Consider the following 18,305-nt stretch of genomic DNA (forward strand, 5'->3'; position numbering starts at 1 on the left):
GAGGTGAGAGAGAGGACCACCAGGGAGAAGAAATAGCAAGAGTAGTAGGAATTCTAATTAGTGATTTTACATAAGGAAGTTCTGAGTGATCAGCCATGGTGGTATCAGTTGATCCCGAGAGTTAAGCTGGGGGAGACCTCCTGAGTCCACCTCAGCAGACCTGCCTCAGGACTGCCTCAATCGTTCAGTAACAATAATATGAATTCCTGAAAAAGAGCAAGTCAAGTAATAATGCAATTTTATTTTTTATTTTTTTACACCAGAGACTTTTTTTTCCCCTGCCCTTCCCCCCTCAACTCCCCCCTCCCCACCCCGGTTGTCTGCTCTCTGTGTCCATTTGCTGCGTGTTCTTCTTTGTCCATTTCTGTTGTTGTCAGCGGCACGGCAATCTGTGTTTCTTTTTGTTGCATCATCTTTTGTTTTTAAAGATTTATTTATTTTATTCCTCCCCCCCACCCCCAGTTGTCTGTTCTCTGTGTCTATTTGCTGTGTGTTCTTCTTTTGTCCGCTTCTGTTGTTGTCAGAAGCACAGGAATCTGTGTTTCTTTTTGTTGCGTCATCTTGTTGTGTCAGCTCTTCGTGTGGGCGGCGCCATTCCTGGGCAGGCTGCACTTTCTTTTGCGCTGGGCGACTCTCCCTATGGGGCGCACTCCTTGCACATGGGGCTCCCCTATGCGGGGACACCCCTGCCTGGCAGGGCACTCCTTGTGCACATCAGCACTGCGCATGGGCCAGCTCCAAACGGGTCAAGGAGGCCCGGGGTTTGAACCAAGGACCTCCCATGTGGTAGACGGATGCCCTATCCACTGGGCCAAGTCCGCTTCCCTAATAATGCAATTTTAAGTGACCTAGATGTCATATCACAGTGACTTCTTGGTTAAAAATGCACAAGTAAAATACCAATATAAGGCTGTCTTAGGATATAATTTGTGGAGTAAATTTGCTTTTGGTGCTCTTAGATTTTTAAAAAATTGCTCTGTCTTCTAACATGAGACAAACAAGAGAGAGCCTTACCCATCAGGAGGTTTCTAACAAGCCCCATGTGAAGACTAGTTTGAAGCACAGTCTAATATTATACAAGAAAACAAGACTGGGTCTTAAAAACAGAGTTTGGGTACTTTCTTTAGTTTTGCTAGCTGCCTTTAAAAAACATAATACAAGCTCACAAAGAGGATTATTTATGGAAATCACACTCCCCAAGATCTACTTCAACAGTCATTGTTGGAGCACCTTTTCACATGCGAGGTTTTTTCCCTCATGGTTGAAAATTCTGGGAGGTTCTACTGAATGCTTCCGAGGTTCAGATTAGGAGCTGGACAACAGCTGCAGGCCTAGAAATGCTCTCAAATCTCCAGGATTCTTTCCTTTAAAATTTGAAAATTCCTAGTGTTTCTACTTCGAACCCCTCAATCCATAGTCATGTCAGCAGTGAATTTTTATTTCATTTTGGACTTCTCCTCTGGCTAATTTACATGGGGTACAATTTCAAAAAATAATAAATAACCATTGTTATCTAGTCTTTCCCCCCAACAAATAAAAATAAACAGGAATCAGAGCCAAAGGGATCAGAGAAACAAAACCAAACACAACCAACCTTTATTCTTGATTTTTATCAACACTGCCTTATTTTTCTCCACACATAAAATATGCAGTAACCAAAACCTTATGGACATGCGCAGCATGTAAGCCTGGTAGGTAGTGAGTAAACCTGGTCATCTGTTGGATTCAAGAAATGGGCCCTTCTGGAAACACAGCACCTGAATCGAAGACCTTCTGTGGATCTGTTCCATTTCCAAGTAAAAAAGCCTCCACTGAATAGCAACATAATCAGCCACATTGGGTTAAGGAAGGCTAATAACAACACAGACGAACTTTTGTTCAAACTAAAGGACAAGGCTACTGTTTCATTTTTCTCTTGAGGCCTCACTTTGTTCTTTTTCTCTGACAAATGTTTTAAAATCAAGAATATCGAAGGAGACATGGATGAGGGGGGCATAGGATGGAAATGGGAAAAGCTTAAATGGAATCCAACAAGTACTGTGGTGGATAAGTGATAAATCTCCTTGACGAAGAAAAAAAAAATGTACAGAATATTTAATCAGCCCATCTTTCCCTAACAGTAAAAAACATATATATTTCTGTTTTGGGATAAATAGCAAAGGCTTTTGGGGGGGGGGTCTCAGGGGAAAATGGAAAATATCTCTAATGTCTATAGCACATGGGAATATCTAAGAATAATAAAATATTAGAGGGCAAGAGGGACTAGCTGTAAAAAATTATAGTGCACATGTTAGATGGAAAGTAAAATTATGAGATTAAATGGTTAGTTATTGAAATGCCTCGTGGTACATAAACTCAACATTCTTTCAAATTCAGTTTCTCAGAGGTCTGACTTCAGATGCCTGAGCATTTTCAACATTAGCTTTGCCTTTATTCTTCTTCATTCGGATAAACACCACTGCTAAAATTATACCTAAAAGAGAAAAACCCATGGTCAAATAGATGGAATCTTAAAACATACTGTTGCATTAATTTATAAAGGAGTATCATGGTAGGAAAAAATGACTCATGTAATTTCTCTTTTGTTTGTGGCTCAAGAGAGTTTCGTTGTCCTGGTGAATAAGGAACTCTCAACATTGGCTTTTTTGGACAAGTGAATTTTCTTGTCATTAAGTATGCATCAAGCCCCAAATCATCCCTAACCTGGTGGCTGCCACTGGGTATTTATCAAGAAATATAAGACCTGATGTCTTATACTATTCTGAGGACTATAAGAGAAGCAGATAAGCATTTGGTTGAGTTCCTGATTTTGTACACACTCAGTAAATATTGATTGCTGTGCCTCTTCTTCCCTAGAAGAGACAGTCAAATCAGAACAACCAAAAGCTGTTCTTTGACCTGTTCACCCACTTAAAGCCTACTTTTGGGGTCCACACTAAGTACCACATTTTCTTTGGTGTCCTTCTCATGACTCCAGCCTATGTTCTGAGGGTCTTTCAATGAACTACCTAGCTTCTCTGGTCTCTCCCATCTCTGAACTCTTACAAAATTACATTGTGCATGTTAGCAATAAGAAAAAGGGAGCTGGTAAGTTTACAGGAGGAATCATGGCAGGAAAGATGGCTGTTCAGAGACCCCTTAAGAATCTTGTGATAATCCCCACCATATTTTTAAAAGAATAAGTATATTCTTTTAAATAAGGATAAAAGAATAAGATTATGAAACTGTAAGATTACGTCTATCTCTATAGCCCCAAACTCTTCCGATCTTTAACTTGTGGCCATATTATGGGGTTAAATGGTTGTATTAGAAAAATGCTATTTGGGGCACAAACTCAAAACTTCCTTCAAGGTGGAGTTTTTCACCAAAATAATAGATAAGCCAGGGTCCAACGTAGAATCAGGGCTGTGGCACAACGACATTATTCTGGAGTAATAAGGGATGAAACAATGAAAAGCTATGATGACATCTCCCTGGAAGGCAATCATCCAGCTACTCCAACAATGGCAGACCAGCCCATGAACTCCGTGGGTGTAGGACCTGAGTATGTCTTGCCCATCACGATATCCCTGCCTGGCACATAGCAGGGGCATGGATGCTGCATTTCTTACTCCTTCATCTCAAAAGCTTGGTAACTAGGCATAAAATATAACAACTTGTTCTTTAAAATGTCTGATGTCATATTTCCCAAACTTACCAAAAGGGGATGATGATTGGAGAGTGGTACTAAGACAGTATCTCCCAAACAGGGAAGTCTGATATGGTTTACTGGTGACTCATCTCCCTGATTATTGTCTAGGTTGCTCTGTGAGCAGCCACCAGCCTAGCCCGTGGAAGAGAGGCCCCACGGCGAGTGCATGTTTCTGAAGCCAAGAAAGAAATCTGTGAATTTGAGAAAGTCTACTCACCAATGACCAGTAAGGTAGTCAGGAGTATTCCGAGAGCCATGCCCACAGTAGGCAGTCCAAGCATGTGGCCTGCTGGGTGGAAACATCTGTCTTCCACACATGTGCAGAAAGTAACTAGAAAGCATTTGGTAGGATGATTTTTCAAGTGAAAAACTGTAGAAACCCACATCAAAACCAAGAATGCCCTCAAATCACCCATGGTGACAGACACTATCCTAAGTTCTCTGCAGTGAAATACTGACCTGGTAAAGAGACAATCCCTTCCAAGGGTGACCGACCCCCATCACTGATGCGGATAGAGACATCATAAGCTCTCTCTTCGAAGTTTGTGTGCTTGGTGGAGAGCCTGGCATGAGTGCCTGTCAGAACAAGAAGAAAACAAATGACGTGAAAATACAACTTCAGGCCCTTGCGTCACCAGGGATAGAATTTGTCTTTGCATCACATACTAAAATTGACTGGGAAAAAGTTAGGTATAGGTGCCATCCAAAGTATGACTACTGTACATGTACCTTCTAATAATGTTTAAAAAAAAAAAGGCCTAGAGCATCCTTTGAGTTCTCAATTCATGACTTGTCGGTAGACATGAGGTATTAACTATATAGCATGGTGACTAGACAGTACCTGGACAGATATCTATAAACCTGAACCTGAATTTCAAATCTGCCACTCTTTAGCTCTGTGACATTTGGTAAGTTATAATAGCTGTAAGTCTCAGAACTACTTCAAGTCCTGAAATAAAGGGATGCATGATATTCTACCTGATTTTCAGGGTATTTACCTTCTTTCCCTCTTTTACAGAAAATTCAGAGTGCAAAATAATACTAAGGCTCAAATTTCTAAAGCCCATTTTGGACTTGTTACCCCTTCATATATCTACCCAGAAATTTTCCATAATTTGGGGAGATATTTCCATACTCAAACATTATTATGACCCATACTTCCACTTCTAGACACTTTAGAGTAACAGAGACTAGATTTACTTTCCTCCCCTAAAACAACTGAAAGAGCAGGTAAAATATATTGAAACCATGTTTGTTTTGTTTTTGTTTGTTTGTTTTAGGAAGTCCTGGGGGTTGAACCCAGGATCCTGTACATGGGAAGCAGGCACTCAACCACTGAGCTACACCTGATCCTGGTTTTAAAGACATTGGACATAAGACAATGAAAGGGGAAGCAGATTTGGCTCAACTGATAGAGCGTCAGCCTACCATGTGGGAAGTCCAGAGTTCAAACCCAGGGCCTTCTGACCTGTGTGGTGAACCGGCCCTGCACAATGCTGATGCATGCAAGGAGTACTGTGCCACACAGGGGTATCCCCCACATAGGGGATCCCCACGCACAAGGAGTGCACCCTGCAAGGAGCTGCCCCACACGATAAAAGCGCAGTCTGCCCAGGAGTGGCACCGCACACACAGTGAGCTGACTCAGCAAGATGTCGCAACAAAAAGAGACACAGATTTCCAGTGCTGCCAAGAATGCAAGCGGACACAGAAGAACACAAAATGAATGGACACAGAAATGGTGGGGGGGGGAAGGGGAGAGAAGTAAATAAAAATAAATAAATCTTAAAAAAAAAAAAAAAGACAATGAAGGATGGTGATCCTTGAGAGAAGCTAAACAATTGAGATAAGTCCTACAATTTCCCTATTTGCCTGGAGAGAATGTCCAGATCTTAGGGCACAGAAGAGAAACTCAGGTAAGCCCAGTGATTTTGCTTAGTTGAAGAGACAGAGCTGGACTAAGGGGAGGTCAAGGTAGCTACAGTTCACAGAACAGAGTCCCAAGGAGAAAGCAGCTGCATAGAGAGAAAGAGCCATGAATATCTCTAAAGGGTACCCTTAAATCTTCAGCTGCCTACTGATTAGAGCGTGTATATGAGAGAACTACCTAAAGTCAGGGAAAGAACCACCTAAAAGGATTAGACTGAACAATGTTTGGTGCTCACAAAGGACCAGCAATAATTCCTAACTCCAGCACAGAGTAGAAAGCTTCATAATTTACACAACATCAGGTAAAATATACAAAAGTGTTTTACCTTAGTAGTTTGGAAAAGTTAGTCTTAGACTCATTGTATGGATAAGACCAGAAGGACAGCACTTGCACAGGTTAAGCCACAAAAGCTGAGAAATGTGTGTTCCTCCCTCCCGCCCTCCTTTCCTCTCTTTCTCCCTTCCTTTTGTCTTTCCTTTCTTTTTTGTTAACCCCCGGCATCCAAGGAAATTTCCGTCATAACACTAGCTGGATACAAGCTTAAGGAACAAATACCTCAGAGTCTAAATTTCAGCAATACATTAAAATATCAGGAAGTCCAGGTTTCAACAAAAGGTCCAAACATACAAAGAAATAGGAAGTGATGGCTCAGGCATAGGAGAAAATTAAAGTATTAGAAATCACCAGTGAGGGGAAGCAGATGTGGTTCAAGTGATGAGCTTCCACCTACTATATGGGAGGACCTGGGTTTGATCCTTGGGGCCTCCTGGTGAAAAAGATGAGAAAGCGTGCCCACGTGGCGAGCCAGTGCCTGCGTAAGTGCCCACATGATGAGCAAGTGCCCGCTCGAGTTCCTGTGTGGTAGTCAGTGCCCGTGCAAGTGAGTCATGTAGCAAGATGATGATGCATCAAAAGAGAGACAAGGGGAGAGTCAAGGTAAAGTGCAGCAGAAACCAGGAACTGAGGTGGCGCAATTGACAGGGAACCTGTCTCCACATCAGGGGTCTCCAGGATTGAATCCCAGTGAATCCTAGAGGAGAGAAAATGAAAAGAGAAGACAACACAGACAGCAAAAACAGCAGGGTAGGAGGAGGGGAAGGGGGAAAATAAATAAATCTTTTTTTTTTTTAAAAAAAAGAAAGAAACCATCAGTGAGGAGGACAAGACCTGGGACACACCAGACAAGGACTTTTAAAAAATGGTCCTAAATATGGTCAAAGAGCTAAAGGAGGGAAGCAGACTTGGCCCAGTGGTTACGACATCCGTCTACCACATGGGAGGTCCGCGGTTCAAATCCCAGGCCTCCTTGACCTGTGTGCAGCTGGCCCATGCGCAGTGCTGATGCGTGCAAGGAATGTCGTGCCACACAGGGGTGTCCCCCGAGTAGGGGAGCCCCTTGAGCAAGGATTGCACCCTATAAGGAGAGCCGCCCAGCGTGAACGAAAGTGCAGCCGGCCCAGGAATGGCGCCGCACACTTGGAGAGCTGACAGAGCAAGATGACGTAACAACAAAAAAAGATTCCTGTGCCACTGACAACAACAGAAGCGGACAAGAACATGCAGCAAATGGACAGAGAGAACAGACAACTAGGGGAGAGGGGAAGGGGAGAGAAATAAATAAAAAATAAATCTTTAAAAAAAAAGAGCTAAAGGAAAACATGGACACAGAACTAAATGAAATCAGGAAATCAATAGATTAACACAAAGAGAATATCAATAGAGAAGGAAATTATGAAAAGGAATAAAAAAGAGCTAAAGACTGTAGAAAAAGAAATTTTAAAATCTCTAGAAGAGTTCAACAGCAGATTAGAGCTGGCGGAAGGAAGTATCAGAGAACTTGAAGATAAAGACAATTGAAATAAATCAGTCTGAGAAGAAAAGACAAAGAATGAAGAAAGATGAACAGAGCCTGAGGAACCTGTGGGACACCATCAAGTGTACCCGTATATGCATTGTGGGAATCCCTGAAGGAAAAGAAAGAGAGAAATGGGAAGAGAGGCTATTCAAAGAAATAAAGGCTGAAAACTTCCCAAATCTAACAAAAGACATGAATATACACATCTAAGACACTCAAGGAACTCCAGAGAGGATAAACCCAAACAGACCCATGTTGCTGCATATTATAATCAAACTGTCCAATGCCAAATGTAAAAAGAGATTCTGAAAGCCTCAAGAGAGAAGCAAAGTGTCATATTCAAGGGAACCTCATAAGATTTAGTTCTGGTTTCTCATCAGAAACCATGGAGGCAAGAAGGCAGTGGGATAACATATTTAAAGTGCTGAGAGCAAACCAAGAATTCTGTAGCTGGCAAAACTGTCTTTCAAAACCGAGGGAGAGGTGAAGACATTTCCACATAGGTAAAAGCTGAGAGAGTTCATGACTCCTAGATCAGCCCTAAAAGAAGTATTAGAGAATTCTACAGGTTGAAAGGGAAGGACACCAGACAATAGATAAACCAAATGAAGAAATAAAGATCTTCAGTGAGAGTAGCGACATGGGTAAATATAAATGCCAGTGCTATTGTATTTTTGGTTTGTAACTCCCCTTTTTACTTCCTACAGGATCTAAAAGGCAAATGCATCAAATGTAATGATAAATCAGTGGTTTTGGACTCAACCTGTAATTTGTGACAAGAACTACATAAAGGTGGGAGGACGGAGGAATATAGGAACATGGTTTGTGTATACTATTAGAGTTAAATTGGTATCAAAGCAAACAAGATTGTTATCAATTTAGGATAGTAATTTCAGCCACATGATAGCTACAAAGAAAATATCTGAGACTATGTAAGCTCATAGATAGAATTAGAACACAGGTTGCCAGGGCTGGGGGGGCGGGTAGAGGTAGAAGGAAAGCAGTGTCAATGCATAATGAATGTAGGGTTTTTGACTGGAGAGGTGGGAACATTTTTAGTAATGGAAGGTGATGAGGGCACTGCAATATTGTGAATGTGATTAATCCCACTGAATGGCATGCTTGGGAGTGGTTGAGATGGGAACATTTTTGTTGAATATAAGCTCCCACAATTTAAAAAAGAAAAAGAAAAAAAGAGCAACTAAAGAGATAATGACACTCGCGTGCAACACATGACCCTGGATGGGATCTAGTGAAGGAGTAAAAGCGCTCATGGGAACATCATTGGGACATAAGAAAAAATTGGAATATAGGCTATAAGCTTTATATCAAAGTTAAATTTCTTGAACTTGATAACTGCACTTAAAGTAGTTACATAAGGGAATAAACTCGTTCTTAGGAAACGTTCACGGCAGTACTTAGTGTTCAAAGATGCTTACAACCTACACTTAAGTGTTAAAAAAAAAATAGATAGAGGGATGGAATGATGCAGCAAACGTGGCAAAATGTTAAAATCGTTGGATATGGGTATCTGACAGGGAGGGGTATTTTGGAGTTCTCTGTATGGGTTTATATTATTTTTGTAACTGTCCTGCAAGTTTGAAAGTACTTCAAAACAAAAAGTTATAAAAAAGGAATTTATTGATATATGTAACAACATAGATAAATCTGAAAATATGCTATGCTAAGTAAAAAAAGCCAGACAAGAAAAGAATACATATTGTATTATTTCATTTAGATAAAATTCTTGAAAATGCAAACTCATCTATAGTGACAGCAGTCAGTGGCTGCTGCTGGACAGGAGATGATCAGAGAAGTGTAGAAAGGAGGGCTGGCAAGGGGGCATGAAAAAATCCTGGAGATGTTGGAAATGTTCCTTATTTTAATTGTAATGACGGCTCCTACGGTATATATACATAGCAAATCTTATAAAATTATACATTTTAAATACATGCAGTTTATGCTATGTCAATTTTATTTCAATAAAGTTATTTTTTAAATTATTATGGTTTAAAAAAGTATTATAAATCTGTTTCTCAGATGTCACTGGAAATTTTGCAAATGCCGCTCAGACTGTCTGACTATCCGTCTAAGGGGGAGGCTGTGTGGCATCGATCTTTCTGTCTTTCTTCCCTGCCAAGTCCTGGGCGTTCTCCGCTCTGGAGAAATTCCCTGTGCAATTTTTCAACAGCATGGACTTCCTTCCTGGAGCAGAGAAGGGAGCTCAGAGTTTAGCCCTGAAGCCCACCAAAGCAAATGGAACCCCATCTCCTCACCCATCAGTGTTTTTCTCCAAGCCCTTTGACAACTCACCATTGATTTTGGAAACTTCCCAGTCCTTCTGCAAGCTTTCACTGCCAAGGGAAAATGTAAACTGTGGACCCCAAAGTGAATGCGCATCATCATCAGTGGCTTCAAAGATGAGGCTCCCGGGTGCCTTGAGGGGGTGGCAGAAGAACAAGCCTGTGTACTCCTTGGCTAGCCGCGGGGGGTTGTCGTTCACGTCCAGAAGGGTCAGGTGGAAATGTGCCACGGAGCTCAAGGAGGAGCCACCTGTGGAGCAGAATGACCGAGGCATGGGATCAGCTCTCTCGCTTTCCTCTTAATCAGAAAAGAGGTTTACCTTTCTTAAAAAAAATTATATTTCAACAGTTATGTAACTGAGGTAGCTTAGGAAAAAAACATGCTTTGGGAATCAAGAGAACTAGTTTCATGACTGGTTAAAAAAATCTTAATGGTGATAATGACGACTAAGATTTACATGGCAAACACCGTGCTAATATTTTACATGCATTACTTCAGAACAAGTCTGATGTACATTTACATATGGGAAGACTGAGGTTCAGAGAAGTTGTGTGACTTGCCCAAGAACACACAAGAACACACACTTATTAGTGGTAGAGAGGCTTCCAATCCAAGAAATAACTAGAGTTCACACTCCTCGACACTGCCTTAGACATGTTAGTTAAGTTTTTAAGCCTCATTTCTTAAGCTGTAAAACACACAGCTTTTTGAGGATTCATCATGGGGAATGTACTCAGAAAATAGTAAAGAACTACACAAACGTTATTTCCTAGAGTGTAGTGATGAAGAACTAAGACTGCGCAGCCTGCCTGTGCAGTAGCTGTATGATCTTGGGCAAGCTGCTTAACGTCCCAGTGCCTTGGTTTCCTCCTCTGTAAAATGTGGTCAATCACAGTGCTTACCTCGTGGTGCTGTGTGAGAAGTAAATACACTAAGTGCTTAGAACAGGGCGGTGCGTGAAACAGACTTCAGCTGGTACCATTTTCTCCCTGACGTCAACCACAGATACCGTTTCTTCAATTTCTGATACTTTCTATTCGGGTAAACCCTGCTTTCTACTTTTCTCCTACTCTCTTCTATGTCCCTGACTACACTTAACTCAAGTAGAAAAAGCCGCTTGTGTTCCTGATGTCATTTCATCTATCTGCCCTTTCAGTGCCAGCTGGAAATGGAGCAGGGTTCTGGGCCCCGGGTTTGATTCATGGAACTTCTAAAATGTGAGAGGCCCTTACAAAGGCATCCCAAGCGAAGTGCCAGTCCCCTCAGTGTGCCGCAGGGGAGCACACGGGGCAAAGGCTCAGCCCGAAGCTTCCTGCTGATTCATCGGGAGCTTTTAAATCAGGAGTTGGACGTATACAAGATGGAAAAGGAACGTGCTTGACTTGAAGCACGCAAGGGAGACAAAGCCCGCTTCTCAGCAAGGCCTGCTGACTCATACACAACGGTTCCAAATTTGGCAGAGAGTTCTGCACTTCTGCCCTCTCTGGTTTAACCTGACTGCAGGACTTTGGCTTTTCTTAGTTTTTTTCACATGCAGGGTCCGTTTCTATGATTCCCTTTTCTGTTCTTCAGTGCAGCTCCCAGTCCTCGGCCTTGCATTTTCAAAATTTAGTTTTTGGTTTAAAACTGTATGTATCTAGTAATAATTCATTCAATTTTCATTTTCATGTAAACCAAGCACAGGTTTACTTCTAATTGGCACAATTCCATTAAATGCAAAGAAACTCAATGTTTTCATTTCTAGAGTTATCACTGATAAGAATACTATTTCTGTGAGTCTGTTTTTATTTTATTATTAAAAATTCCTTGGAACTCCATATTTGGAACCAGTGGGCAACAATTGAATTAAATGAGATGCAAAGATTATATGGGAGTGGCTCAAGCATCCTTTCTTGGCTTATCTATATAACACTCTTTTTTTCCAAAAGTTCACCCTATTCCACCAAAACACAGGTACCCAGGTCCAGCCAGGCCCTACTGAATCAGAATCTCCAGGGTTGACTTCAAGTATCTATAATTTAACAAGCTCCTCAGGTGATTCTGACATGCATCAAAGTTTAAAAACACTGTATATTAAAACATTTGCTCTTTCAAAAATGATGAGACCTGAGGGGCTACAATTTAAGGCTGAAGGAGCAAATAATGATCTAGATCAGAGGGCAGAGGATTTTGCAAATCCCAGGAGAAATGCCACAACCATTTTGGAGGAAATGGACAGTGTAGCTCAGGATTCAGGAAATTTTCTAGAAGAAGCTGTAGCCCCTACAGGAAACCACAAGACTGAACAGCATCCCAGAAGCTTAGGCAGCTCCCAGGTATAGTCCTGCCCCAAAGAAGCCATTCTCAGGGGCACTGGTGGCTCTCGTCTTTAATAAAACCAAGAAGGCATGAGGACGGCCCTTCACTTTTGCATCGTTCTCATGCTTCCCCTTTAAAGTAGTGATATCGCGGTACTTCATTCTAGGGAGGTTTCTTGTCCCCCCCTGCTCCCCTTTCTATTGACGTAGCCCCAGACACCCTACTTTACTTTTTTTTTTTTCGCTCACCTCTTTCGGTAGCCACCACTTCTACTCGATACAGGCTTTCAGCTTCCCTGTCCAGTGGAGCTGCGCTAAAGATCTCACCAGTGGTGCTGTCGATTTTAAGCCAACCTCTAGTGTCACCTCTCAGTGAATAACTTCATAAGGTGGGGCAAAAAAACACAAAACCTGCATTACTCTGCTTGAAAATGTGAAGACAGTTCATGTGTCATTACACTCTTACATCAGCATTATCATTTGCATATTATTTTCAATATATTCAAAGGATCATTATCTAATATTTTTAATGCTGTATTTGCATATCATCTGTCTACAAAAGGAGGATTTGTCCATCCTTACAAGGTGGTGGCTGCACTTGTTTTATTAGAAAAGTTACAAACCTTGGAAAAAAAGTTAAACTTTTCCAGTAATCAATGCATTCAAATGCAAGCAAACTGGAGGTATCTTTTAAAACCTATTAGCAATTCAACGCCTCCAACACAAACAAAGAAATAAGAACACTTGAGCACCCAATGCTGGGGACACTGTATGATATGGGTGATTCACATAGACTGCAGGTGGCACAGTAAATTCACTCATTCATCCTATTGATGGCTTAGCAAATAGCAGCAGATGGGAGAGATGACAAAAAGGGGCTTCAGTGCAGTGGAGGACACAAACACATAAACAGAAAATGCCAATAAAACGTGGTAGATACGGATGGGAGGGTATGCACAGGGCCCTGTGGAATCCTAGAGAACTTTATAGGGATCAGAATCCCAGTTTATGGAAATCAGAGATGTCTTTCTGAAGGGGTGAGTATTAAGTAACGCAAGAAGAAGGGGGACTGAAAGGCACTTAGAGCAGAGGGGATTGCATGAGTTAAGGCATAAAGGCTGAAAAAACAGCTTAGCAGCTGTGGGGAAGTCAAAAATTTCAGCAATGTTGGGATATAAATGGGAAACAGTGGGTGATAAAAGATGAGACCAGAGAGATTGGAAAGAGCCAGATCCTGGAAAGCAACGGGCAGCAATCGAATGGTGGTGGAGCAGGAAAGCAACCCAGGCAGATTCGTGCTTTCAGTGGAACTCAATGATAACAGTGTGAAAGATGAATTTGAGAGACACAAGACTAGAACACAGGGGAAGAAAATGGTACAGGCCTTTGGAAAGCAACAAATTCATAGCCATGAGGATGTCCATATCCTTAGACCACATAATCCCACTCCAGGAAATTTCCTAAAGCAAGCCAATTTAATAGGAGCCAAAAAAAGCATTATATGCACACATACACTCAAAACATTTTCTGTAATAATAAAATACTAGAAGCAAGCTATGAATTAAGGAAGAAGAGACTAAAAGTTAGGATGTATTAATTAATTTTCCTTTTTAAATTCTTTTAGTGTTCTCTATATGCCAAGCCCTGCCATTAGGCTGAATGTAGAGTGATGAACAAGAAATCCTCTGTACTCAGGATTCCATCCTGTTTGAAATGGGAAACCTTTGGAGAATTTTGAGAGAAGAGTCCTATGATCTGATTTCCCTTTTTTCTTTAAAAAGAACTATGACTGCAGTGCAGCAAATAGAGTCGGGGTGGGAGTGAGGGGCAGGAGAAGGAGCGAGGGAAGGCCCAGAAGAGGGATGGTATGGCTTGGACCACCGTGGAAGTGGTGAGAGCAGTTAGGATCCATTGGCTGTGGACGGAGTCTACCTGGTGGGGCTGAGAGAAGAGAAGAATTAAATTGCTCAGGCCAAAAACATCGGAGTCATCCTTATTCCTTTCTTCCCCCAACTTTTGTTTTGAAACAATCTCAAATAAATAGAAAAGTTGCAAATAGAGTATGAAGAAGTTTTTCTTCTCAATTATTTGAGAACAAGTTTCTGATCTGTGAACTCCACCATCCCTTAATTAATTCTTTTTTTTTTTTTTTTTTTAAAGATTTATTTATTTATTTAATTCCCCCCCCCTCCCCTGGTTGTCTGTTCTTGGTGTCTATTTGCTGTGTCTTGTTTCTTTGTCCGCTTCTGTTGTCGTCAGCGGCACGGGAAGTGTGGGCGTCGCCATTCCTGGGCAGGCTGCTCTTTCTTTTCACGCTGGGCGGCTTTCCTCACGGGCGCACTCCTTGCGCGTGGGGCTTCCCCACGCGGGGGACACCCCTGTGTAGCAGGGCACTCCTTGCGCGCATCAGCGCTGCGCGTGGCCAGCTCCACACGGGTCAAGGAGGCCCGGGGTTTGAACCGCGGACCTCCCATATGGTAGACGGACGCCCTAACCACTGGGCCAAAGTCCGTTTCCCGTCTTTAATTCTTAATTGATCTAATAGCAGCTTGGCAACTATTGATAACACCTCATTCCTGAAACACTTTCTTAATTTGCCCCGCAGGACCGTATCTTGTATCTCTCGGTCTCTTGCTGATCTCCTTCTTCCTGAGCTCAACATGGTGGTAGAGACGGCCTATCTTTTCCTTGACCCACTGGAGGGAGCCTTCTCACATCCTGGTGAGGAGCCCCCTCCTCCACAAGCCCTCTTAGCCCTAGCACATCCTTTAGCGCTGAATCATGCTTGCCTCTGTATCCATCCTCACCACTACCAGACTGTATGCCCTGCTGAGGTAGAATGAAATACTTGTCTTGTTTTCCATTATGTCCCCCCAAAGGTAGCCCAATGGCCGACTATTTATTGGGTAAGTCTACTAAATGACCATCTCCAGAAGACGCAGGCTTCTCTGCCCTCGCTGCTGCCCTCGCCCCGCCCGAGCAGGCTCACGCGTACCCAAGCACGGAGGTCAGCAGCCTGAGCTCTAGCCTCTCCTGGGGTAGGGTCTGGAAGGAGTCCTGCTGTCCCAGACCTGCTCTCTGAAGAGCTGGGGCACTTATATACCCTATATAGCCAGAAGATTACCTTAACCTGATCAGGTGGGCTACTCTGTCCAGTTGGACTTTTGCCTCCTTCTCTCAGCCTCGATCTTCAGTCCACCCTAGATGCTGGAATCCTTCCCCCAACCCCAGCCCACATGACTGGTTCAGACACTGGGCCAGGCTCTGGCCAGCCCAGTCCCTGGAGGGTGAAAGCGCCTCCTGAATTCACCAGCTCTCAGCTACGAGTGGAAGCCTGATTCTGCCACCCATCTGCGGGAGCCTGGATTCTCCCTGGTGAATCTCCCCTCCTGCCTTGGAATGTCCCCCCAGGCTACTGACACCTGCTGGAAGCTTGGCCAAATTCACCATGCGACCCAGGACACCGTGCTCCAGATTGCTGGCTGTTCCTTTGGGGAGAGTCCCGGGGGCTACGCCCCCCCCCCCCAAAACGCTCCCCCCCAGCCTTGGTGGCAGTCTGCGGCTGGTCCTGCTCAGCGCTGCTCTCCGTTACCTTATGTCCAGACCTTCTGAATCCTTGGCAGTCACGTTAAACAGTTTAGTGCCTATAGTTGCATTCTCGTGGACTTGTGCTTGGAATATTTTTTGGGAAAATATGGGTGCCTCGTTCACATCTGTCAAAATAAGCTTGAATGTGGCAAAAGAGCTTTCATTGTACTCTACACCAAACACCAGAGGCTCAGGATTTTCTGCCTTGAACACAATGTTGTAAACAGCTGCTGTTTCAAAATCAAGAGGCTGTGTAGGGAAAGAAAGAGGGAAAATTAATTAATTTTTGGATGATTAGCAACCTTAAAAGATTTATTTCCTATGATCCTTAAAAGACTCAAACAGAGCAGCAGTTCTCAATCGAGTGTCAACAATAACCTGCTACATGAAAAAAATCTTTACTGCAGGACCTATCAGAGCTTTTAATATACTAATGTGCTTCCTGACTCTGAGAAGAGGAACTAGAATGAGGCAGTGCTCATCAAATTTTAACGGTGATACACTTCTTTATTTGCATAGCAGAAATGTATTGGGAAAAAAAAAAGAAATGTATGGAGCCGCTATTACATGTCAGGCACTTACTGAGATGCTGGGAATAACATTCAGGTGCAGAAGTGAACGACAGAGATACAGTCTCTGCTTTCTTGGAGCCACTAATCCAGCAGTATAGCTTTAAGACACTTTTTTTCCTGGTACACGAATAGACATATTCCTGATCAGGAATCTCCCAAGACAGTTCTCAGAAGACAGTATGGGAAACAGAGAGATTTCCACACTGAATGGAGAATTACTTCCCAGGGACCTCGGGACCTAAACTCCAGAAGAGAAGACTTCTGAACTCACGGAAGGTGGAAGAGGCAAGCAGAGACCATCAAAAGACAAATGACCTGCTCCTGTTTCAAGTATGCCAGATGGAACCAGGGAATGAAAATCAAGAAACCAGTTTTGGTTTAATGTGAGGAAGAATTTCACAGTTAAGGCTACCCAAGATGGAAAGAGCTGCCTCCAAAAGCAGCCCAGAAAGTTTTCAAGCATAGTTGTTTAAAGAACACTTGACAGGCTAGCATAGAAAAGATTTACATATCACATAAGCAATTGGCTTTACATGACTTTTAAGGTCCTTCCAAGTCACAGAGTCCATCATTCTATGGGAGAAAAGTTGTAATCATAGATGTGTGCTGAATAATGCTGAAGTAGGGCTTCTTAACTGGGATTAAAGGACTTCAAGGGGTCCGTGAACCCCTAGGAACTAAAATCTATTAATAAATATTGTGTATATGTGTATGTATTCCTTTTCCAAGGCTGTCATAACAAATTACCATAGACTTGGTGGTTTCAAACAACAGAAATGTATTCTTTCACAGCTCTGGGGACCAGAGGTCTAAGATCAAGATGCCAGCAGGGTTGGTTCCTCCTGGAGGGCTGGGGGAGAAGCCACCCGTGCCTCTCTCCCAGCTTCCAGCGCTTGCCAGCTATCCTCGGTGTTCCCTGGCGTGTAGGGGCATCGCTCCACTCGCTGCCTGTCTTCACACGGCCTTACACGGACGCCAGCCCTCACATTTATTTTAGGGCCCACCCTAATCCTAATCATCACATTTACTTTTAGGACCTCATCTTAAACTAACTAACTACACAAAGACCTATTGGCCAACTAGGTCACGTTCTGAGGTTCCCAGTGGACACGAATTCTGGGGGGATGCCATAAACTCAGTGCCGTGCACATGTAAATTTTTTCTAGGGAGAGGGTATATAGTTTTTATCAGATTCTCAATGGGACTCAAGACCCCCAAAAAGATTGAGGAACCAAAGCAAAGCACAAAAGATATATTATGGATTATTGAATCCGAACCGTTTTATTCACTTTTCCAGGCTGGAAGACCCAAGACCCCCTCAGAGAGCTCAGTCAGTCCTTCCACTCTAGTTTATGTCAGCTCCTCCTCTGTTAAACAGAAATGATGATATCGATTGTGAAGAGAAACACTGACACGCGGCAACCTGGGCTTGCCCTTCCCTTCCCACTGTCTGAAGAAATCCTCCCTGTATCGTCCTCCCTGACTCCCACCTTCCACGTCCTCTGAAGTCTCCAAGTCCCTAAACCGTTTTTTTTTTCTTAATGGCTTGGTCACCTACTTTAGACCCTCGCTGACTGGGAGGAGGAAGTGCATTACAGTCATCTTTGCGCCTCATCTCTGCCCTGCCACACGGTGCCCAGAGAATGTCGGGCAGAGGAAACGAGGAGGGCTTGGTCCCTGGGGGCTGTGGTAGAGAGGAGATTCCGGGGGGAGTCCCCACTCACCAGAAACCCCTCTCCTCCATACAAACAGAAACACGCAACTTCACGGCCCCATCTCTAGCTCACAAGTGTGATAAGAAGATTTTTTATGTGGAAGGGAGAGGATTATGTGTAAAAACTCAAGTTCATTTGAGATAGAAAATCAGAACCTCTTGATATTTTAAAAATATACAGGACAGACAAGATAAAGCCATCTTGTACTCATCTAAGCCGTGAAGGGAGAGGCCGGCCACAGAGCTGAACACCCCTGACGGCAGCTGCCCTGAGCTGACCTCTTGCTCTCCACCGCGTAGACAGACAGCGCTCCTCACCTGGGGCGGGGGCCCAGGCTGGACCTCCTGAACCCC

At 43.1% G+C, this 18,305-nt stretch overlaps 1 protein-coding gene across 5 annotated transcripts in view; it reads right to left on the reverse strand.

Moving 5' to 3' along the window:
• Positions 1 to 1,565: 1,565 nt before the first annotated feature.
• Positions 1,566 to 18,305, reverse strand: part of CDH17 (cadherin 17) — a 104,125-nt gene continuing 87,385 nt past the window's right edge. For all 5 annotated transcript variants that reach the window (XM_058275724.2, XM_058275727.2, XM_058275728.2 and 2 more), the window contains 6 exons: positions 15,670 to 15,914; positions 12,327 to 12,457; positions 9,790 to 10,029; positions 4,151 to 4,267; positions 3,909 to 4,022; positions 1,566 to 2,473 (listed from right to left, as the gene is read on the reverse strand). In XM_058275724.2, coding sequence (XP_058131707.1) covers positions 2,373 to 2,473; positions 3,909 to 4,022; positions 4,151 to 4,267; positions 9,790 to 10,029; positions 12,327 to 12,457; positions 15,670 to 15,914 — 948 coding nt within the window. In that variant the 3' untranslated portion in view covers positions 1,566 to 2,372. The remainder of the gene's footprint in view (positions 2,474 to 3,908; positions 4,023 to 4,150; positions 4,268 to 9,789; positions 10,030 to 12,326; positions 12,458 to 15,669; positions 15,915 to 18,305) is intronic.

This window comes from Dasypus novemcinctus, chromosome 14 (assembly GCF_030445035.2).
Source record: "Dasypus novemcinctus isolate mDasNov1 chromosome 14, mDasNov1.1.hap2, whole genome shotgun sequence".
Taxonomy (NCBI): domain Eukaryota; kingdom Metazoa; phylum Chordata; class Mammalia; order Cingulata; family Dasypodidae; genus Dasypus; species Dasypus novemcinctus.